Here is a 25,133-nt window from a genome sequence, read left to right as displayed (position 1 = left end):
TTAAAAAATAATCCTATCCTTTGAAATGCAAATATCCTCAAATCTCAAAATAGTCATTCTCACCTGTCTTTAATATTTCATTAAGAATCTACTCGGCCGGGCACGGTGGCTCAAGCCTGTAATCCCAGCACTTTGGGAGGCCGAGACGGGTGGATCACGAGGTCAGGAGATCGAGACCATCCTGGCTAACACCGTGAAACCCCGTCTCTACTAAAAAATACAAAAAAAACTAGACGGGCGAGGTGGCAGGCGCCTGTAGTCCCAGCTACTCGGGAGCCTGAGGCAGGAGAATGGCGTAAACCCGGGAGGCGGAGCTTGCAGTGAGCTGAGATCCGGCCACTGCACTCCAGCCCCGGCAACAGAGCGAGACTCCGTCTCAAAAAAAAAAAAAAAAATCTACTCCTAGCTAAAGTTAAACAAAGAAATTGTGCTTATAAAGGAAACAGAAGAATACATATACCAACTCATAGGAGATTCGTAATGTCTAGTCCTTTAATTGGCTCTTCAAGTATTTCCTCTTGATCTTCATAAGCACTACAAAAATTCCCTATTCATTCAGAACTCTTGGAACCTCCTTGAATGAAGATTCTCCTCACATAAGAGAATCAATATGCAAAGTGTTCAAAGTAGTCAAGTCAGTCATTAACTTACCAGATTCCAAGGATAATAGCAAGCTCTTCAGCACACAGATCGGGCATCTGAAACTGTTCACAATCTGCTAACTTTATGTCATTCAGAATGGTGTCATCATTGAGCTCAAGATTCTAGTGGAATACAAAAGAAAATACTTAAACCAAAAATTAAATTTTATTCATTCACCAAAATGGCATGTAATAGATTGCTAGAAAGGATAAAGTTAACTTACCTTGTCTACCTATGGTCAACAGGTTGTTCCTTGTGAAACACATATTTGGAAACAACTTACCTTCCAGAAATGAAAGATGTGCCATTCTATACCTCAAGAATGCACTAACAATGACAATAATAGGGAATAACAGCTATCATTCATTGAGCCAAGTATGCAAAAGCCCCTCTGCAGATAACCTTACAAACATTTTTCAAATCCATCCTCACAATAATCACAGACAATAGGCATTTCTATCCCTATTTATTGATGAAAAACAAAGAATCAGATACTTGAAGCTCATCCAAGATCATACTCAAAGTATGTGACAGCATCAGGATTCAAAACTGGATCTTTCCATTCTGCCTCTAAATTCTAATCAAAAACATCAACTTCCCAACTCTGTGTCTCAGCAATATAGTGCGATCAGTTGAGAAATTTCTCACAAATAGCTTGTTATCAATGATGGAAATGCCAAACTGACAAGTTCGTTCTAAAATTTATATGGAAATGCAAATGATCGACAATAACCAAAACAATTTTAAAAAGAATAAAATACAAAGAAGTACTTGATTTCAAGAATTACTATAAAGCCCAGACAGTATGGTACTGGCATAAAGACAGACATACAAAGTGAATGGAACAGAATACAGTCCAAAATGTTAGACCCATGCATATGTGATGGATTGATTTTCAGTAAAAGTACCTAGGTGGTTCAGTAGATAAAGCCTTTCAATAAATGATATTAGAGAACTTTGGGAGGCCAAGGTGGGGGAAGCTTGCAGCCAGGAGCTTGAGACCAGCCTGGGCAACACAGCAAGACCCTGTCTCTCCAAAAAAAAAGTAACTAAATGATGTCAGAACAACTGGATATCCATTTGTAAAAAAAAATGATCCTTCACGTTTATCTCAATCATATACAAAAATTAAATCAAAATTAATCACAGACCTTAATACAGAAGTTAAAACTAAAAAAACTTCTAGAATAAAACATAAAAAAAAAAAAATTGTAACCTTGAGATGGAAAGGCACCAGTCCTTAATTAGGACACAAAAAGCATGACTTATAAGAGAAAAACTTCATAAATTGGACTTCATCAGATTAAAAACTTCTGTTCTCTGAAAACATTGTTAAGAAGACAAAAAGTCAAGCTCCGGATCCAAATATATTGACATAACACGTATCTGAAAAGGGACTTGTATCCAGAATATGAAGAACTCTTAGAACTCAATAAGAAGACAACCCAAATGAAAAATGGGCAAAAGAGGCCAGGCATGGTGGCTCACGCCTGTAATCCCAGCACTTTAGGAGGCCAAAGTGGGTGGATCACTTGAGGTCAGGAGTTCAAGACCAGCCTGGCAAACATGGTAAAACCCCGTCTCTACCAAAAATACAAAAATCAGCCAGGCATTGTGGCATGTACTTGTACTCCCAGCTACTCGGGAGGCTGAGGCAGGAGAATGGCTTGAACCCGAGAGGTGGAGGTTGCAGTAAGCTGAGATCTTGCCACTGCACTCCAGCCTAGGCAATAGAGTGAGACTCCATTTCAAAAATAAAAAGAGAAGAGAGAAAAAAAAAAACTTATATTCACACAAAGACTTACATACATATTTTCTAGGCAGGTTTATTAGTAATAGCTGCTAGAAATAACAAATGTCCACCAGCAGTTCATATTGGTATTTCAACATGGCTGAATCTTAAAACCATTAAGCCAGACACAAAAGATTACATACCATATGATTCCATTTATTGGAAATTCTAGAAAAGACAGATCTAATCTATGACAGAAAGCAGACTAGAGAGTAACTGACTGCAAAGAACTACAGGGGCACTCTTTGGAGAAACTTTTTTTCATTATAGTGGTGGTTACATGTGTCTAATTGTTAAATCTCAACAAAGTGTAATTCAAAATAGGTATACTTTATGTAAATTATTCCTCAATAATCTTGGGTGAAATTTTTTTCTAATTCAACAAAAAAACAAGGAAGACTTTAGGAGCTAAATGAAGCTAGACAGAAGCTGGGCATGGTGGCTCATGCCTATAATCCCAGCACTTTGAGAGGCTGAGGTGGGTGGATCACCGGATGTCAGGAGTTCGACAACAGCCTGGCCAGCATGGTGAAGCCCTGTCTCTACTAAAAATACAATTCCCCAGGCATAGTGGCATGTGGCTGTAGTCCCAGCTACTTGGAGACTAAAGCAGGCTACAGAATGAGACACCATCTCAAAATAAAATAAAATATATATTTTCACACTGTAACATTTCTTTTTTTTTTTGGAGAAAGTCTCACTTAGTCACCCAGGCTGGAGTGCAGTGGTGTGACCTCGGCTCACTGCAACCTCCACCTCCCGGGTTCAAGCAATTCTCCTGCCTCAGCCTCCCAAGTAGCTGGAATTACAGGCACACACCACCACCCCCGGATAATCTTCTCTATTTTTAGTAGAGACGTGGTTTCGGCATGTTGGCCAGGTTGGTCTGGAACTCCTGACCTCAAGTGACCCTCCCACCTTGGCCTCCCAAAGTGCTGGGACTACAGGCGGGAGCCACCACACTGAGCCACATTGTAACATTTCCAATCAGGATATATTTTGTAATCACTATAAATGCTATGGTAGTGTTCTTTCCTTTTCCTGAAAAATGGTTATTAAACAGATGGTGTATATTACAATCTAATAATGTGTTTGACACAAGGAAATATGATATATAACCAACTTAACAAACAATTATCTTCCACCCATGAGAATAAAGCTATGTTTCTATATAATCCATACCTACATCATACAACTTGTACTCTCCATCTTCAAGTAGTAATTAACAAAGACCCTAAGATTATCTGAATGTATTTTATTCGCATATAAAAAGATTAAATTCTGGCTGGTGCAGTGGCTCATGCCTATAATCCCAACAGTTTTGGGAGGCTGAGGCAAGTGGATGGCTTGAGCCTAGAAGTTCAAGACCAGCCTGGGCAACATGGTGAAACCACATCTCTACCAAAAATACAAAAATTAACCAGTCTCATAACCTGGTCTCTAAACAGACAAACAGGTAAAACTTTTTTTTTTTAATTTTTTTTTGAGACGGAGTCGCACTCTGTCGCCCAGGCTGGAGTGCAGTGGCACAATCTCGGCTCACTGCAAGCTCCGCCTCCCGGGTTCATGCCACTCTCCTGCCTCAGCCTCCCAAGTTGCTGGGACTACAGGCACCCACCACCACACCCAGCTAATTTTTTGTATTTTTAGTAGAGATGGGGTTTCACTATGTTAGCCAGGATGGTCTCGATCTCCTGACCTTATGATCCGTCTGCCTCAGCCTCCCAAAGTGCTGGGATTACAGGCATGAGCCACCGCGCCCAGCCAATATTTTTAAAATAAAATAAAATAATCCTGAAAAAATTTCTGATAGTCACATGTAATATGTTAAAAATGTTAACCATGTTAACCCTGTAACATGTGTTATATGGTTAATCCCAGTGGGAGTTGAAGCAGGAAGATTGCTTGAGCCCAGGAGTTTGAAACAAACCTGGGCAATATAGTGAGACATCATCTCCATTTAAGAAGAAAGAAAGCAAGAAAGCAAGCAAGCAAACAAGCAAGCAAGAAAGCAAGCAAGAAAGAACAAACAAGCAAAAAAAAATTAACTTCTGTATTAAATTATACATCATTTTCATACATTTCTCACAATACTCATCATATCCTATTTATCACCAGGAGATAATTTTCTTTTTTCTTTTTTCTTTTTTTTTTTTCAAAGGGAATTTTGCTCTTGTTGCCCAGGCTGGAGTTCAATGGTGCAATTGCACTCATTGCTCATTGCAACCTCCACTTCCCGGGTCCAAGCAATTCTCCCACCTCAACCTCCCAAGTAGCTGGGATTATAGGCATGTGCCACCACAACAGGCTAATTTTGTTTTTTTGGGTATTTTTCCTTTTTTTTTTTTGAGACGGAGTCTTGCTCTGTCACCCAGGCTGGAGTGCAGTGGCATGATCTCGGCTCACTGCAAGCTCCGCCTCCCGGCTGGATTCACACCATTCTCCTGCCTCAGCCTCCTGAGTAGCTGGGACTACAGGCACCTACCACCACACCCGGTTAATTTGTTTTGTAGTTTTAGTAGAGACAGGGTTTCACCATGTTAGCCAGGATGATCTCCTGACCTCGTGCACCCGCCTTAGCCTCCCAAAGTGCTGGAATTACAGGCGTGAGCCATTGCACCTGGCCTAATTTTGCATTTTTAATAGAGACAGGGTTTCACTATTTAGGTCAGACTAGGCTCGAACTCCTGACCTCAAGTGATCCACCCACCTCAGCTTTCCGAAGTGTTGGGATTACAGGCATGAGCCACCATGTTAGGCCAATCACTGAGAGATAATTTTCTATAGGACAACTCCACATTAAAAAACAGTAAACACAGCAGGGCACGGTGGCTCACGCCTGTAATCCCAGCATTTTGGGAGGCCGAGACAGGCAGATCACCTGAGGTTGCAAGTTCAAGACCAGCCTGATTAACATGGAGAAACCCCATCTCTACTAAAAATACAAAATTAGCCAGGCGTGGTGATGCATGCCTGCAATCCCAGCTACTTGGGAGGCTGAGGCAGAAGAATTGCTTGAACCCGGGAGGCGAGGTTGCATTGAGCTGAGATCGCTCCACTACACTCCAGCCTGGGCAATAGAGTGAGACTCCGTCTCAAAAAACAAAAAAGAAAAAAAAAGTAGTTGGGGGTTCCTGGGATCAGAAAACACATGCATAAATGCTAAAGGGCTCCATGGAAGCAGCTGGAGTGGACTATAATTAGGTAAACTGACCAAGAGTCATAATTCAAACTAAAGAAGAGAATTCATTAGACATGTCAAATAAACACACTAAGGCAACCACCACCTAATAATGACAGAGAAACAAAAGCTCGATCACAAAACTAGTGAAAAGGAATTCTGATAATCTGTTTATATATTTAGAAAAAGCCTAAGAGATTCCAAGAGAAGACAAACATAAGGAAACATGACAGCAGACAGAAAAATTGGTCTCCACCCAGTATGCCTTTTGAATTTCTAAAAGAGGGGTAATATATAACTAACTGCATTACTAATTCATAGTTACTGAATCCTAAAAGAAAAGGACTATTTATCTCTATATACGGGTTAGGAAAAAAGACGGTTTAAACACGGGTTCTCCCTGACCCATAAACCTTGAAAAGGCAAAAGAAAGAATAAAATGAAGTCCGCCCCCAACCCACTCAGTGTTTCTATGGTACTCACCTGTTGAAATTGTTAGACTCAGGTATTAATTGAATGTAATAACTTGCAATCCTACTTGCCTTGGTTAAATGTTCCTGAGGAGTGGGTGCTGGAGTGAATTCACAATTTGAAAGGACATCCCCTTCCCTTCTTACATCTAGAATCAGTTGTGCCACATAATTTTCCTGGAACCGTGTTCTTTTCCCCAAAGCACCTGAAAAAACAATAAAATGGTATCTACTGAGTTACCTATCAGATCTACTGTACAGTCATGAAGAGCAATATTTTCAGAGTGCTTTAGAGTTTACAAGATATTTTCTCCATTTCACATAAGAAAGTCCTGAGGCCCAGTCTCAGGTTTTAAATGACTTATAAAATTAGAAAGTCATTAAGCTCTGGTACCAGACTCAAACCCAGGATTTCTGCCACTAGATTTTTTTTTTATTATTATTATTATACTTTAAGTTCTAGGGTACATGTGCATAACGTTCAGGTTTCTTACATATGTATACTTGTGCCATGTTGGTGTGCTGCACTCATCGACTCGTCAGCACCCATCAATTCATCATTTATATCATGTATAACTCCCAATGCAATCCCTCCCCCTCCCCCCTCCCCATGATAGGCCCCAGTGTGCGATGCTCCCCTTCCCAAGTCCAAGTGATCTCATTGTTCAGTTCCCACCTATGAGTGAGAACATGCAGTGTTTGGTTTTCTCTTCTTGTGATAGTTTGCTAAGAATGATGGTTTCCAGCTGCATCCATGTCCCTACAAAGGACGCAAACTCATCCTTTTTTATGGCTGCATAGTATTCCATGGTGTATATGTGCCACATTTTCTTAATCCAGTCTGTCACAGATGGACATTTGGGTTGATTCCAAGTCTTTGCTATTGTGAATAGTGCCGCAATAAACATACGTGTGCATGTGTCTTTATAGCAGCATGATTTATAATCCTTTGGGTATATACCCAGTAGTGGGATGGCTGGGTCATATGGTACATCTAGTTCTAGATCCTTGAGGAATTGCCATACTGTTTTCCATAATGGTTGAACTAGTTTACAATCCCATCAACAGTGTAAAAGTGTTCCTATTTCTCCACATCCTCTCCAGCACCTGTTGTTTCCTGACTTTTTAATGATTGCCATTCTAACTGGTGTGAGATGGTATCTCATTGTGGCTTTGAAATATACAAGAAAAAAACAAACAACCCCATCAAAAAGTGGGCAAAGGATATGAACAGACATTTCTCAAAAGAAGACATTCATACAGCCAACAGACACATGAAAAACTGCCACTAGATTTCACATACTAATTATTGCATCAAACTACCACCCTTTTAAAAAAAAAAAAAAAGTAACACATTGAGTGTTGTAGGTAGAAGAACTATTATTATCTCTTTTTCACAGATGACAAAAACAAAAGTTCTAGAGAATACAATCACTTGTTCATGATCACAGGGCTTCTCAGCATCAGAACCAGAGCTGAAAGACAGGATCTTTTGGTTCTAAATCAACAGTTTATTACACTATCTGACTTCATGTAAGACCAAAATTTTTTCATTATGTCTCTGAAATAACTTGCTGCAGAATAGCTGTTTTCCAAACCACTTTAAGGGAGGCAAAAGTTCCAACATCCACTCTCTGGACAAGGTCAGATTACAAAAACCCTTGATTACAGAGACCAGTCTAGGAAGTCTGGATTTTACCCTATTACGAGTCTGGCTCTAAGTTATACATTAACCTTTTAAATATGTTATGCTAAATATAGACACTGAAATTGTTCAACACAGCTTACTATTTCATTTTTATTTTATTTATTTATTTGTTGTTATGAGACGGAGTCTTGCTCTGTCGCCAGGTTGTAGTGCAGTGGCACGATCTCGGCTCACTGCAACCTCCCACTCCCTGGTTCAAGTGAATCTCCTGCCTCAGCCTCCCGAGTAGCTGGGATTACAGGCTGGTGCCACTACGTCTAGCTAATTTTTGTATTTTTAGTGAGACGGGGTTTTGCCATGTTGGCCAGGATGGTCTCAATCTCCTGACCTCATGATCTGCCCGCCTTGGCCTCCCAAAGTGCTGGGATTACAAACGTGAGCCACAGCACCCGACCACAGCTTACTTTTTATAGTAAGGGTACAGATGAGTGGAAAAAAAGAATAAACTGATTCTTGTATTTGTGAACACCACATTTGTATTTCTAAGTTCTTCAACCCTAACTTAGAAAACAAAATATGAAGAACTAGCTAGTAAATACACCAACAATTAAGTATTATGCCATCAATAGTCCCAAAAAAGCCTCCTAGGATCAAAATATTTAAAAACATAACTTCTGAAACTAACCTCACAAGATACATTACTTATATTTTCATATACAGACAACTTACACATGGCCATTGTTCCAACTGATACATGGCCATTGTTTCAAGTTACAAGCTCAATATTAAACAATTTTATCCCCACACACAATGTAACAAAAGGTAGCTACGATCTGAGACAAGCCCACAAAATCATATTTATTCAAAATATATAGGAAGGATTTTACTTATAGAACTAGCTCGATAAGAAGCAGAGAATGTGGGCTGGGCGTGGTGGCTCACGCCTGTAATCCCAGCACTTTGGGAGGCCGAGGTAGGCAGATCACTTGAGGTCAGGAGTTGAAAACCAACCTGGTCAACATGGTGAAACCCCATCTCTACTAAAAATACAAAAAAAAAAAATTAGACAGGCGTGGTGGTGGGCACTGTAATCCCAGCTACTCAGGAGGCCGAGGAAGGAGAATTGCTCAAACCTGGGAGACTGAGGTTGCAGTGAGCTAAGATGGCGCCACTGCACTCCAGCCTGGGCAACAGAGGGAGACTCATTCTCAAAAAAATAAAGCAAGATGGAAGGAATAGGTGGGTATTTACAAGAAAGGGCAATGCGGAGAGGCCAAACTTAGTCAGGAAAGGCCTCTATGGGCCCATCCCCCAAAGGCTCAAAAGCATGTTTCTGTACTGCCTGGCTGCTATCTATTACTAACACTTCTAAATAGATCAGTGCTATAAATGGAAAACTCTAGAAATAAGGAAAATATATCATTTCAAATTTGTTATAAACTATAAATTTATAAATGAAACCTTTAAAGTCTACTTTTGTAAAGCAAATAGGATATAGAAAATCAAATACCAACATACAATAGAAACTGCCAATGTATAGTTTTATCATAAAAATAAAATCAATTATTCACAAAAAATAAAAGTCTTACCTGTCAAATCAATTTGTAATTGGCTGATGTCCTTAGCAATATTCAACTGATCTTTTGCTTTTCTGTACTCATAATAATATAAAAACACATATGCACATTCCAGATGGAATTGAATAGCCAAATATCGACCTGAATCATCTACAAACAGATTCTGTAGTTTCATCACTGTAAGACAAAAGATAAAACATTAAAAATTATGAGAATAAAAATATATTAATGTGTAAAATAGAGTCTATAATACATAAAGTATATAGTACATAGTCTCTGTTGTTAAATAATTTTAAACGTTAAGACGTGGGGAATACAGGAACACTAATAGTTACCAGCCAGCATTCTCTGAGCACTTACATGCTCCAGACATGAGCTAAGGACATTATGTACACTATCTCCTTTATTCCACACAATCCTGAGAGATATGATTCATAACCCTGCTCTTTCTCAGAGGATTTGTCTTAACCATGCAACAACAACAAAAAAAAATTGGTGGGGGGACAGGCGCAGTGGCTCACACCTGTAATCCGAGTACTTTGGGAGGTTGAAGCGGGCAGATCACGAGGCCAGTCATTTGAGACCAGCCTGACCAACATGGTGAAACCCCATCTCTACTAAAAATACAAAAATTAGCCAGCATGGTGGCTTCTGCCTGTAATCCCAGCTACTCAGGAAGCTGAGGCAGGAGAATCGCTTGAACCCGGGAGGCAGAGATTGCAGTGAGCTGAAATCGCACCACTGCACTCCAGCCTGAGCGGCAGAGCAAGACACTGCCTCCAAAACAAAAATGGCCAGGGGTGGCTGGCTGTCAAGATGGCCAATAGGAACAGCTCCGGTCTGCAGCTCCCAGAGATATCAAGGCAGAAGGTGGGTGATTTTTACATTTCCAAGTGAAGTACCAGGCTCATCTCTCTAGGACTAGTTAGACAGTGGGTGCAGCCCATGGAGGGCAGGCCAAAGCAGGGTGAGGAGTCGCCTCACCCAGTAAGCACGAGTTCTGGGAACTCTTTCCCCTAGCCAAGGGAAGTCTTGAGGTACTGTACCATGAGAAACGGTACATTCTGGCCCAGATACTAAGCTTTTCCCATGTTCGCAACCCGCAGACCAGGAGATTTCCTTGGGTGCGTGCCTACACCACCAGGGCCCTGGGTTTCAAGCACAAAACTGGGCAGCCATTTGGGCAGACACCAAGCTAGCTGCAGAAGTTCTTTTTCATACCCCAATGGCTCCTGGAATGCCAGCAAGACACAAGAGCCGTTCACTCCCCTGGAAAGGGGCCTGAAGTCAGGGAGTCAAGTGGTCTAGCTCAGCTGATCCCACCCCCACGAAGCCCAGCAAGTTATGATCCACTGGCTTGAAATTCTCGCTGCCAGCACAGCAGTCTAGTCAACCTGGGATGCTCTAGCTTGTTGGAGGCAGAGGTGTTCGCCATGACTGAGGCTTAAGTAGGTGGTTTTCCCCACATAGTGTAAACAAAGAATCTCTGGGACACAGCTAAAGCAGTGTTTAGTAGGAAATTTATAGCACTAAATGCCCATAGGAGAGAGAGGGAAAGATCTAAAATCGACACCATAACATCACAATTGAAAGAACTAGAGAAGCAAGAGCAAACAAATTCAAAGGCTAGCAGAAGGCAAGAAATAACTAAGATCACAGCAGAACTGAAGGGGAGAGAGACACGAAAAACCCTTCGAAAAAAATCAATGAATATAGGAGCTGGTTTTTTGAAAAGGTTAACAAAATACATAGACCACTAGCCAGACTAATAAAGAAGAAAAGAAAGAAGAATCAAATAGATGCAGTAAAAAATGATAAAGGGGATATCACCACCGACCCCACAGAAATAGAAACTACCATCAGAGAATACTATAAACACCTCTACGCAAATAAACTAGAAAATCTAGAAGAAGGCCGGGCGCGGTGGCTCAAGCCTGTAATCCCAGCACTTTGGGAGGCCAAGACGGGCGGATCACGAGGTCAGGAGATCGAGACCATCCTGGCTAACACGGTGAAAACCCGTCTCTACTAAAAAATACAAAAAACTAGCCAGGCAAGGTGGCGGGCGCCTGTAGTCCCAGCTACTCGGGAGGCTGAGGCAGGAGAATGGCATAAACCCGGGAGGCGGAGCTTGCAGTGAGCTGAGATCCGGCCACTGTACTCCAGCCTGGGCGAAGAGCGAGACTCCGTCTCAAAAAAAAAAAAAAAAAAAAAGAAAAGAAAATCTAGAAGAAATGGATACATTCTTGGACACATATACCCTCCCAAGACTAAACCAGGAAGAAGTCAAATCCCTGAAAAGACCAATAACAAGTTCTGAAATTGAGACAGTAATTAATAGCCTACCAACCAAAAACAGCCCAGGACCAGATGGATTCACAGCCAAATTCTACCAGAGGTACAAAGAGGAGCTGGTACCTTCCTTCTGAAACTATTCCAATCAATAGAAAAAGAGGGAATCCTCCCTAACTCATTTTATGAGGCCAGCATCATCCTGATACCAAAGCCTGGCAGAGACACAACAAAAAAAAGAAAATTTCAGGCCAATATCCCTGATGAACATCGATGCGAAAATCCTAAATAAAATACTGGCAAACTGAATCCAGCAGCACATCAAAAAGCTTATCCACCACAATCAAGTTGGCTTCATCCCTGGGATGCAAGGCTGGTTCAACAGATGCAAATTAATAAATGTAATCCATCACATAAACAGAACCGAGACAAAAACCACATGTTTATCTCAACAGATGCAGAAAAGGCCTTCGATAAACTTCAACACGCCTTCATGCTAAAAACTCAATAAACTAGGTATTGATGGAACGGATCTCAAAATAATAACAGGTATTTATGACAAACCCACAGCTAATATCATACTGAATGGGCAAAAGCTGGAAGCATTCCCTTTGAAAACTGGCACAAGACAAGGATGCCCTCTCTCATCACTCCTATTCAACATAGTATTGGAAGTTCTGGCCAGGGCAGTCAAGAGAAAGAAATAAAGGGTATTCAAATAGGAAGAGAGGAAGTCAGTTTGTCTCTGTTTGCACATGACATTATCATATATTTAGAAAACCCCATGGTCTTAGCCCAAAATCTCCTTAAGCTGATAAGCAACTTCAGCAAAGTCTCAGGATACAAAATCAATCTACAAAAATCACACATATTCCTATACACCAATAATAGAGAGCCAAATCATTAGTGAACTCCCATTCAAAATTGCTACAAAGAAAATAAAATACAACTTACAAGGGATGTGAAGGACCTTTTCAAAAGGAGAACTACAAACCACTGCTCAAGGAAATAAGAAAGGGCACAAACAAATGGAAAAACATTCCATGCTCATGGATAGAAAGAATCAATATTATGAAAATGGCCATACTGCCCTAAGTAATTTATAGATTCAATGCTATCCCCATCAAGCTACCATCGACTTTCTTCTCAGAATTAGAAAAAAACTACTTTAAATTTCATATGGAACCAAAAAGAGCCTGTATAGCCAAGACAATCCTAAGCAAAAAGAACAAAGCTGGAGGCATCACACTACCTGACTTCAAACTATAATACAAGGCTACAGTAACCAAAATAGCATTGTACCAGTACCAAAACAAATATATAGACCAATGAAACAGAGCAGAGGCCTCAGAAATAACGCCAAACATCTACAACCATTTGATCTTTGACAAACATGACAAAAACAAGCAACAGGGAAAGAATTCCCTATTTAATAAATGGTGTTGGGAAAACTGGCTAGCCATATGCAGAAAACTGCAAATGGACCCCTTCCTTACATCTTATACAAAAATTAACTCAAGGTGGATTAAAGACTTAAACATAAGACATAAAACCATAAAAATCCTATTAGAAAACCTAGGCAATACCATTCAGGACATAGGCATGGGGCAAGGACTTCATGACTAAAACACCAAAAGCAATGGAACAAAAGCCAAAATTGACATATGGGATCTAATTGAACTAAAGAGCAATCAGTATAGCAAAAGAAACTACCATCAGAGTGAACAGGCAACCTACAGAATGAGAGAAAAGTTTTGCAATCTACCTATCTGACAAAGGGCTAATATCCAGAATCTACAAAGAACTTAAACAAATTTACAAGAAAAAACAACTCCATCAAAAAGTGGGCAAAGGATATGAACAGACATTTCTCAACAAAAGACACTTATGAGGTCAATAAACATATGAAAAAAAGCTCATGATCACTGGTCATTACAGAAATGCAAATCAAAACCACACTGAGATACCACCTCATGCCAGTTAGAATGGCAATCATTAAAAAGTCAGGAAACAACAGATACTGGAGAGGATGTGGAGAAATAGGAACACTTTTACACTGTTGGTGGGAATGTAAATCAGTTCAACCATTGTGGAAGACAGTGTGGAGATTCCTCAAGGATCTAGAACCAGAATTACCATTTGACCCAGTAATCCCATTACTGGGTATATACCCAAAGGATTATAAATCATTCTACTATGAAAACACATGCACACATATGTTTACTGCAGCACTGTTCACAATAGCAAAGACTTGGAGTCAACCCAAAGCCCATCAATGATAGACTGGATAAAGAAAATGTGGCACATATACATTATGGAATACTATGCGGCTATAAAAAAGGATGAGTTCATGTCCTCTGCAGTGACATGGATGAAGATGGAAACCATCATTCTCAGCAAACACAGGAACAGAAAACCAAACACTGTATGTTCTCATAGGAGTTGAACAATGAGAACACATGGACACAGGGAGGGGAACATCATGGTGGGTAGGGGACTAGGGGAGGGATAGCATTAGGAGAAATACCTAATGTAGATGATAGGTTGATGGATGCAGCAAACCACCATGGCATGTGCATACCTATGTAACAAACCTGCATGTTCTGCACATGTATCCCAGAACTTAAAGTATAATAAAATAAAATTTTTTTAAATGGCAACATAAGGTGTTGATGCAAAGTACCATGAATATGCAACAGTTAAACATATTTATGTGGTATGAAAATGTATGCATGGAAGAAACCGGTTAGAACCAAACATTAAATTGGTAAGATAAAGAAAAAATAAAGAGTTGTACTTCGATGAGACCCTTAAAAAAAAGAAAAAAAAAAGAAGCAACACAGAAAATCTGATGAAGAGGATATCAGTTTACAAGTTTTCTTCATAGAGAATGTAGAATTTCTCCCTTGAAAGAAATGGGGAGGCTGGGCATGGTGGCTCACGCTATAATCCAAGTGCTTAGGAAGACCTAGGCGGAAAGACTGCTTGAAGCCAGGAGTTCACGACAAGCCTGAGCAACACAGAGTGGCTTCATCTCAACAAAAAAATAAAAACGTTAGTCAGTCATGGTAGAGCATGCCTGAAATTCCAAGTACTCAGGAGGCTGAGGCAGGAGGATCCTTTGAACCCAAAAGTTCAAGGTTGCAGTGAGTTATGACTGTGCTACTGCACTCCAGTCTAGGTGACAGACTAGACCCTGTCTCTAAAAATCAAAGAAAAAGGGAAACAGATAAACATCCATGTATCTAATACAATATGAACATCAAATAAAGAATAAGTGAATATTAGCTTGGCAGTCAGATTCCAATTTATTTCTCTCAATATCTAAGATGAAAAGAATGGAGGATAATAACCTAGTAAAACAGCATCTGAAATAAAATGACTGTCAAAATTAATTACATATAAAGACAGGCTAGTTGACATACACCAAGTAACGAGGGTGTCTAACAGGTACCCTTATCCAATAGATCCCCCAAACAGAATTCCCTTCTATAGTATCGCTGACAAACTATATCTCACAAATGTTTCCAATATGTTAGCCAGCATTTCACGAAATAACCTACCAGAATGAATACATAATGAATGAATGGAACACAAAGGCTCATGACAGTTTTCCCATCATTCAAACTGAAAGAGAAGTTATTTTTACTGATATCTACTTTGCCTAGCAATGGGTATTTTACATGTTGTGTTATTTAATTCTCACAATGATGTATTGGAGGCTGACATTATCTCCACTTAATTCATTATAAAATTGAGCTCAGGCTGGGCACAGAGCCTCACACCTACAATTCCAGCACTTGGGGAGGCTGAGGTGAGAGGATCACTTGAAGCCAGGAATTCAAGACCAGACTGGGCAACATAGCAAGACCACATCTCTATAATAAATTAGTCAAGCATGGTAGTATGCTCCTGTAGTCCCAGATACTGGAGAGGCTGAAGTGGGAGGATCACTTGAGCCCAGGAGGTTGAGGTTGCAGTGAGCTATTATTATACCACTGCACTCCAGCCTAAGCATTGGAGCAGTCTCTAAAAGAACTTTAAAAGGCGAGGTGCAGTGGCTCACACCTGTAATCCCAGCACTTTGGGAGGCCGAGGCAGGTAGATCACGAGGTCAGGAGATTGAGACCATCCTGGCTCACATGGTGAAACCCCGTGTCTCTACTAAACATACAAAAAAATTAGCCAGGCGTGGTGGCGGGGGCCTGTAGTCCCAGCCACTCGGGAGGCTGAGGCAAAAGAATGGCGTGAACCCGGGAGGCGGAGCTTGCAGTGAGCAGAGATCACGCCACTGCACTCCAGCCTGGGCGACAGAGCGAGGCTCCGTCTCAAAAAAAAAGAAGAAAATTTTAAATAGGGCCGGGTGCAGTGGCTCATGTCTGTAATCCCAGCACTTTGGGAGGCCAAAGCGGTGGATCACCTGAGGTCAGAAGATTGAGACCAGCCTGGCCAATGTGGTGAAACCCCATCTCTACCAAAAATATAAAATTAGCTGGCCGTGCTGGCACGCTCCTGAAATGCCAGCTTCTCGGGAGGCTGAGGCTGGAGAATCACTTGAACCCTGAAGCTGGAGGCTGCAGTAAGCTGAGATAGAGCCATTGCACTCCAGCCTGAGCAAAAATGAGTGAAACTCCGTCTCAAAAAAAAAAAAAAATTAAAATTAAAATTAAAAAAAGAAAAGAAAATTGAGCTCAGCTTACTGACTAGTCACCTCATTAAGTGGCAATGCCAGGATGTGAATCCAAGCTTGTAGGGAAAAGGGGTATGGAGAAGTTGTCAGGGGAAGGATAAAGGTGCAGAGCTGATGCTACAAAAGCTCAATCTACTTTATCACCTATAATCTGGCAGAAACACCTACAGCTAAGAAACAGATACCCCTTTGTCTTTATGTGAGTTGAAATTTAAATGGGTCTGAAAAAGAAAGATAGTGTTTTTCTATAGTCCACTTAAGAGATTCTCTGGAGTCAAAGAGAGTAAGTCAAGATGCACATGCCTCACCTCAGAAGGCACATAGGCATCCTAACGTGAACTTCACTATGAAAACCCCTGAATAGATTTCATCCATGCAAACCAAACCCAGAAAAAGCTGGATCCAATAATACTTAATGCTCTTGATGAGGGCTTCTTTTTTTTTTAATGTTCTTCTCCTTTTGTCTGCCCATTATTCCTGAGTGTCTAGTCATTACTCTCAGAAATATAATAACCTTCTATGACCTTAGTACAATTCACAAGTGACACAATTTTGCTTGGCTGCCAATGACAGTAATCTTCCCAAAATGTTCTGGATGCAAAAATCAAGGGACACAATGGTTGGCCAAGGTTCTTAAAAATCTTCTCTCAAGTATCAGAGAAAGGACAATTACTGCATTTAATATGGCTTACTAAGTTGTGATAGCTCAGGTGGGTCTACTATCGAATTTAAACTGTACTAAGAATACATAAATAAGTCACACAAATGCCCAAAGTTGGTTGTATGTATTTATCTTCCCTTCTATCTACCTACCGACTTTTCTGCCCACCTATCTATACATATGTATATATGCATGTACTATCAGTATAACTGGCTTTGTTCTTGTACTTCCGTGCTTTCTCTGCATTATCTTATACGTTCAGAGATCAAATGTTGGATAAATAAAGTAGGGGAGCTCGGGCACGGTGGCTCATGCTTGTAATCTTAGCACTCTGGGAGGCCAAGGCGGGCAGGTCATCTGAGCTCAGGAGTTCGAGACCAGCCTGGCCAACATAGTGAAACCTTATTTCTACTAAAACTACAAAAATTAGCTGGGCATGGTGGTGTGCGCCTTGTAGTCTCAGCCACTCAGGAGGCTGAGGTAGGAGAATTACTTGAGCCTGGGAGGTGGAGGTTGCAGTGAGCCAAGATCACACCACTGCACTCCAGCCTGGGCGACAGAGCCAGAACCAGTCTCAAAAGAAAACAAAAAAAAGAAAAAAAGAAAAAGCATCCATACCTACCTCATAGTCCAACTAAAGAACCGCAAATACAAAGTAAAAATCTTAAGATGAGCAAAAGAAAATAAGTGGACTAGTTACACAGAAAGAGCAATTGGACCAATACTGATTTCTCAACATCAACAATGGAAACCAAAAACACAGGCCAGGAGTGGTGGCTCATGCCTGAGGTCAGGAATTCAAGACCAGCCTGGCCAACATGGTGAAACCCTGTCTCTACTAAAAACACAAAAATTAGCCGGGTGTGGCGGCCTGCAATCCCAGCTACTAGAGAGGCTGGGGTGGAAGAACTGCTTGAACCCAGGAGGCAGAGGTTGCAGTGAATGTAGATTATGCCACTGCACTCCCACTCTAGCCTGGGTGACAAGAGTAAGACTGTCTCAAAAAAAAAAAAAAAAGAAAGAAAGAAGACAGAAAAGTATCTTCATGGTGCTGCCTAGAATCTTTTAGTCAATAGTTCAAGGAGAGAAACAAGAACATCTCCAAGCAAACAGAAACAGAGAGTTTATCACCAAGATATGCTTGTTCAAGTGGAATAACTGCTAAATTATTTTACATCACTTTTAGCATACAAAAACGTAACTTTTGAGTTTCACCTGCCCTAAGTGGAAAGAATAATGAGAAAACGTTGCCCAAAGGCAGATGAGAAAAGAGACAAAGGCTACGACCTGACACAGCAGTTTCAAACTTCAAAAAATCATACATTTTCAAAGTTTGGAAAGTAAGAAGGCCCAATCTCTATATGAACAAGTTTAAGAAGGATTGAGGCTTTTATCTACTTTTAAAGCTTCCGACATACAGTAAAAGTTGAAAGCTGTCAGAAGTATTCAGCAGAAAAACTTTCCAATGTAATTAAGCTACTGATGAAGACATAAAACTCTGAGGAAAAAAGAGCAATGAAGATAGAGAATTGCTGTTTCCCCCAGAGCAGTACCGTCATCCAAACATCCACATTCTCCTGAAAAGCTGAATTTCATAAATATCAGACAAGCATAAAGAAAAACAAAAAAAAAAAAAAAAAAAAAAAAAAGGCCGGGCGCGGTGGCTCAAGCCTGTAATCCCAGCACTTTGGGAGGCCGAGACGGGCGGATCATGAGGTCAGGAGATCGAGACCATCCTGGCTAATACGGTGAAACCCCGTCTCTACTAAAAAATACAAAAAACTAGCCGGGCGACGAGGCGGGCGCCTGTAGTCCCAGCTACTCGGGAGGCTGAGACAGGAGAATGGCGTAAACCCGGGAGGCGGAGCTTGCAGTGAGCTGAGAGCCGGCCACTGCACTCCAGCCTGGGCGGCAGAGCAAGACTCCGTCTCAAAAAAAAAAAAAAAGAAAGAAAAACAAATAACGGCCGGGTGCGGTGGCTCAAGCCTGTAATCCCAGCACTTTGGGAGGCCGAGACGGGTGGACCACGAGGTCAGGAGATCGAGACCATCCTGGCTAACACGGTGAAACCCCGTCTCTACTAAAAAAAAATACAAAAAATCTAGCCGGGCGAGGTGGCGGGCGCCTGTAGTCCCAGCTACTCGGGAGGCTGAGGCAGGAGAATGGCGTATACCCGGGAGGCGGAGCTTGCAGTGAGCTGAGATCTGGCCACTGCACTCCAGCCCGGGCGACAGAGTGAGACTCCGTCTCAAAAAAAAAAAAAAAAGAAAAGAAAAACAAATAACGTTTCCAGGTAATACCTGCATAGAGATACAGATTCAGAAATAACAAGAGTATGAAAGATGATGGCTTGAAATATATCTGAACCTAGGCCAGGCACAGTGGCTCACACCTGTAATCCCAGCACTTTCGGAGGCTGAGGCAGGCAGATCACTTGAGGTCAGGAGTTTGAAAGCAGCCTGGCCAACATGGTGAAACCCCGTCTCTACTAAAAATACAAAAATTAGCCGGGCGTGGTAGTGAGCACCTGTAGTCCCAGCTGCTTGGGAGGCAGAGGCGGGAGAATCGCTTGAATCCGGGAGGCAGAGGTTGCAGTGAGCTGAGATTCCACCAGCACGTTCCAGCCTGGGTAACAGAGAAAGACTCCATTTCAAAAGAAGGAAGGAAGGAGGAAAGGAGGGAAGGAGGGAAGGAGGGAAGGAGGGAAGGAGGGAAGGAGGGAAGGAGGGAAGGAGGGAAGGAGGGAAGGAAGGAAGGAAGGAAGGAAGGAAGGAAGGAAGGAAGGAAGGAAGGAAGGAAGGAAGGAAGGAAGGGAAAGGAAGGAAGGAAGGAAGGAAGAAAGGAAGGAAGGGAAAGGAAGGAAGGAAGGAAGGGGAAGGAAGGAAGGAAGGAAAGAAAAGAAAGAAGGAAAGAAAGAAAGAATAAGAAATATATTTGAACCTGCAAAATGAGGAAAAGTTACAGCTGGTAACTCTGGATTAGAATAAAAATAAGTAGGGGTAGGGTGTTGTGGCTCACACCTGTAATCCTGGCACTTTGGGAGGCTGAGGTGGACGGATCACTTGAGGTCAGAAGTTTGAAGTCGGCCTGGCCAACATGGTGAAACTCCATCTCTACTAAAAATACAAAAAAATTAGCCGGGCATGGTGGCGGGCGCCTGTAGTCCCAGCTATTCGGGAGGCTGAGGCAGGAGAATCGCTTGAACCCAGGAGGCAGAGGTTGCAGTGAACCGAGACCGCGCCACTGTACTCCAGCCTGGGCGACAGAGCAAGACTCCGTCTCAAAAAAAAAAAAAAAAAAAAAAAAGAATTGTGCTAGATCTTACTGCAAGGTTTAAGTCCTACTCTTCCCTAAAAACGGGGTGGGGTAGGAAGATCTAGGTAGCTAAGAAGCAAAGACACACAATCATTATTGAATGAGTCAATATGCAGTTAGTTTAATTCTAAATTGTGTGCCACTGACCAAAAGTAGCAGGGGGGAAACCCATAAAGACTGGATAATTGAACAAACCTTATCAGAAGGGTGGGGCCTTAAAAGATGGGTAGAATTTGGCCGCAACCTCACATCAAGTTTGTAAGGTTTACCAAGGAGGGTCTATGTGTGTCTCATCCACTGGCATAGGCCCAGCACCTATCACAACTCAAATAATATCCTCGGTGTGAGCAAATATTCTATAAACCCTTTCGTGGTGATCACCAAGGAGATGAAAATCCAGCATCCTCATGATCTAGCTCCTCCCCATCCGGAAAACCTCATCAGCTGAGACACACACCCTTCACACTCCGCTCCAGGCATTCCAAACTACTGGAATTCCCAAATTCACAAAGACGTTCCAAGTCTCTCTACCTCTCTTTGTACATAGTACATGTCCTTTCCAAGTTCTCTACCTAAAATATCCCCACCATTCTTTAAGATTCAGTGCAAGTATCAGCCACTTGGTGAAGCTTTCTCTGACCTCCCGGTTCAGAACAATCACATTCTCTTCCTCATTCCTTACTCTGCATTACCTATTTGTCCTACCTGTATTTTAGTCCTTATGTCACTAAGTTCACTGATATCCACAGCACCTAGCACAGTGTCTGGAACACAACAAGCACTCAAGAGTTTATTAAATTAAATATCAAATTCAGCAGGAGATAGAAGGCCAAAGATAAAACTGGGACAAATTAAAAATTTCCTTATTAAAAACATAAGACATTATGAAATTGGCATTTAGAACACTCAAGCCAGTCCTCAATAGCAGTGTTGTTCAATGCAACTTTCCCTGATGTTATTGAGCAGTTTACAGCTGCACTGTCCAGATGGCAGCCATTAGCTACATGTGGCTTCTGAACACCTGAAATGTAGCCAGTAACTGAGGAGCTGAATTTGCAATTTCATCTATTCTACTTTATTTGAATTTAAGTAGCCATACATGGCTAGTAGCTACTATATTGAACAGTACAGCTCTAGTTAGCAGAAATACTGCATGAAAGTGACAATATAAGATTTTGTAATTAATTTTAAAAGTACTGGGTGACAGAGCGAGACTCTGTCTCTCAAAAAAAAAAAAAAAGTACTTTGTAGCAATCATTAATCTTAACAATGAAATGAGCTCCTTCTCCAAGTAATCTCTGAAACTGTCCAATAAAAAAGGGGATAATTTTTTAGACACAAACTTCCAAGAGTCCACCATTAGCATGAGTGAGAAGCTGGACTACAAAACATCACATTACTTTATACCTGGAAAGAATTCAAAGATTATTTTATAAGGAAGCAAACCTTGGTTTAGAAGTCAAGTGAACTGCTTGAGTTCACACAGGAAATCAAGAACCAAAAACTAGATTTTAAAATGCTATGTCAGGCTGGGCATGGTGGCTCATGCCTTTAATTCCAACACTTTGGGAGGCCGAGGTGAGAAGATCCCTTGATGCCAGGAGTTCAAGACCAGCCCAAGCAATATAGTGAGACTTCTAAATTTTAAATTTCTCTATAGAAAAATTTAAAAACTAGCCAGGCAGGCCAGGCACAGTGGCTCACTGTTGTAATACCAGCACTTTGGGAGGCCAAGGTAGGCAGATCACCTGAGATCAGGACTTCAAGAGCAGCCTGGCCAACATGGTGAAACCTTGTCTCTACTAAAGATACAAAAAAACTTGGCCAGACGTGGTGGCAGGCGCCCATAGTCCCAGCTGCTTGAGAGGCTGAGGCAGGAGACAATCACTTGAACCCAGGAGACGGAGGCTGCATTGAACCGAGGTCATGCCATTGCACTCCAGCCTGGGTGACACAGCAAAACTCCTTCTCAAAAAAAAAAAAAAAAAAAAAAAAAAAAAGGCCAGGTGCAGTGGCTCACGCCTGTAATCCCAGCACTTTGGGAGGCTGAGGAGGATGGATCATTTCATTTGAGGTCAGGAGTTGGAGACCAGCCTAGCCAACATGGTGAAAACCCATCTCTATTAAAAATACAAAAACCAGCCGGGCATGGTGGTGGGCACCTGTGATCCCAGCTACTTGGGAGGCTGAGGAAGGAGAATCTCATGAACCTGGAAGGCGGAGGCTACAGTGAGCCAAGATTGCGCCATTGCACTCCAGCCTGGGCAACAGAACGAGACTCCATCTAAAAAAAAAACTTAGCCATGTGTGGTGGCACGTGCCTATAGTTCCACCTATTCAGAAGGCTAAGGTAGGAGGATCACTTGAGCCCAGGATTTCGAAGATGCAGTGAGCCGAGATCGCACCACTGCACTCCAGCCTGGATGACAGAGCAAGATCCTCTCTCAAAAAAATAGTAATAACATGAAATGCTACACCTTGTTAATCACCTTAATTGTGATTATTTCACAGGTGTATACATATACAACGTGTCACAAATTGTACACCTTAAATATGAGATCTTATTGTAGGTTAATTAAACTTAAAAAAAAAAAAAAAAAGCTGGCTGGGCACGGAGGCTCACGCCTGTAATCCCAGCACTTTGGGAGGCTGAGGCGGGCAGATCACGAGGTCAGGAGATCGAGACCATCCTGGCTAACACAGTGAAACCCCGTCTCTACTAAAAATACAAAAAACAATTAGCTGGGCATAGTGGCGGGCACCTGTAGTCCCAGTTACTCAGGAGGCTGAGGCAGGAGAAGGGCGTGAACCCGGGAGGCGGAGCTTGCAGTGAGCCGAGATCGTGCCACTGCACTCCAGCCTGGGCGACAGAGCGAGACTCCGTCTCAAGAAAAAAAGCTGTTTTTTAAAAGGCACACTATATCCACTATTACACCATCTTTGGCTCTACCTCATAGTTGTGAGGAATAAGCTAGTTAATATAATTAAAGACTTCAAAGAGTGCTTGATATGGTGTATACACTACAGAAATGTTAGCTGCATTATCAAAAGCAAGGGAAAGTGTCAGCAGGACTTGGAGTAAGAAACTCCACATCATTGTGCTGGTTCTTGGGCAACTTCTCTAAGTCTCAATTCTTTGTAAAATGATTTAGCTAGACAAAATTATCTCTAAAGGGCCTTTCCAAACTAAAGATTTCAGATTAGGATAAAAGCTGTAAATATGGAAAAGAGAGATCAATATGGGTCCCTTGGGGAAGAACTGGTAAGATTTAAGAACTGGTTAGAAATGCAGAATGGTGGAAAACAATGAGTCAACAATGGAAGCAAAGTTTTGAGCTTTGAAGACAGATAACCCAAGGTTTAAATTTAAAAAGGAGCATGTTGACCCAATAGGCATATATTATTATTTTAATAAATCAGGAGGTTCTCCCTGGAAATGAATATTTGTGACATTCTGGATCAAAATGTCACCCACACTTAAAATGTATGCTAAAACCAAAATCTCTTCTCATGAGATTACTTAAATGCTATGCTAAAATGAAATCCTTAATGAACAATTATAATTACAGACAATGATGTTTAGTACATTCAATAACATTTATTACAAAGTATCAAATTTATGAAAAGAAATCAATGTATGCATCAGTTACCAAATGACTGTTTTCGTTCTTTTTTTTTCTTTCTTTTTTTTGAGATGGAGTCTCACTCTGTCACCCAGGCTGGATGGAGTTCAGTGGTATGATCTCGGCTCACTGCAACCTCTACCACTGGGTTCAAGAGATTCTCCTACTTCAGCCTCCCAAGTAGCTGGGATTACATGCACACACCACAATGTCTGGCTAATTTTTAAGTTTTTAGTAGAGATGAGGTTTCACCATGTTGGCCAGGCTGGTCTTGAACTCTTGACCTCAGGTGATCCACTGCATCAGCCTCCCAAAGTGCTGGGATTACAGGCATGAGTCACCGCAGAGAATGTTTTTTTGAACACTTTTTCAATGTGGAAACAACCTAATCCCAGAGTCACAGAGTTGCCTGAAACATCACAGCAGGACTGGATGACAAAGTATTTTAACCTGGTTTCTCTTAGTGATTTTATGAGGTTATCTTCAAACAGCTAAAGTGCAATATTACATCTCATGCACTATGTATAACATGTTTTCAGCACTGGATGCCACAATCAATTGTTGTATGCCCCGAAGTAGTTCTTTAGAGAATCATGCTTTTATTTAGTGTGACATGCAAAAGAATGCTTTAGACTGTACTGAGGAATATATTTTCAAGATTCTGACCTACTCCTATTATAGACATAATCAGCCCAGCAAAGTTATGCTGACATTATGATAGGCTCCATTCCACTGTATTATACTGGTGTAACATGTCTGTACAAAAACCTAAATATCATAGTTGTTCATAAAATCCTTTGCTTATATTTCATAGAATGAAAAAAAAAAAAATCCTGCCAACTTTCTGATGATCCTTCAAGGGCAAGATTTCAAATATAATACCCTTCTCTGGGCACTGAATCGTATTTCAGTTATAAGTGACCATTTGGACAACATTTGGATCAAATCCCAGAACAAAACATTTTAAAAATGAAATCGTTCATGAAAGGTTATAATTCAGTACTATCTACAAACCTATTTAGACCTAGCCAAAATGGACCATTTTATGACTAGATAAACTGAAAAGTGCCATTGATTAGCCTAGAACAGCAACATAAAAAATTCTTAGCTGCAAGGCAAAGCAAATGACATGCTGAAATATAATACAGAAAAGAACTGAGACCTCTTGGGGAATGAGTCACTTAAAGTCACATTTTCCAGCTATCTTAGTTTCTGGTTTGGAACTTAATTTTAACTTATAGA

At 41.2% G+C, this 25,133-nt stretch overlaps 1 protein-coding gene across 1 annotated transcript in view; it reads right to left on the bottom strand.

Annotated features, from left to right (window-relative positions):
* TTC27 (tetratricopeptide repeat domain 27) overlaps positions 1-25,133 on the bottom strand; it is a 188,279-nt gene that overhangs the window by 138,944 nt on the left and 24,202 nt on the right. The window contains exons 6-8 of the mRNA XM_010372404.2: positions 9,323-9,487; positions 6,158-6,291; positions 652-764 (exon numbers count right to left, since the gene is read on the bottom strand). Coding sequence (XP_010370706.1) covers positions 652-764; positions 6,158-6,291; positions 9,323-9,487 — 412 coding nt within the window. The remainder of the gene's footprint in view (positions 1-651; positions 765-6,157; positions 6,292-9,322; positions 9,488-25,133) is intronic.

The sequence above is a fragment of the Rhinopithecus roxellana genome, chromosome 17 (genome assembly GCF_007565055.1).
Source record: "Rhinopithecus roxellana isolate Shanxi Qingling chromosome 17, ASM756505v1, whole genome shotgun sequence".
NCBI lineage: Eukaryota > Metazoa > Chordata > Mammalia > Primates > Cercopithecidae > Rhinopithecus > Rhinopithecus roxellana.
Note: the sequence above shows the minus strand (reverse complement) of the source record. Positions and strands in the feature narration are given on the sequence as shown.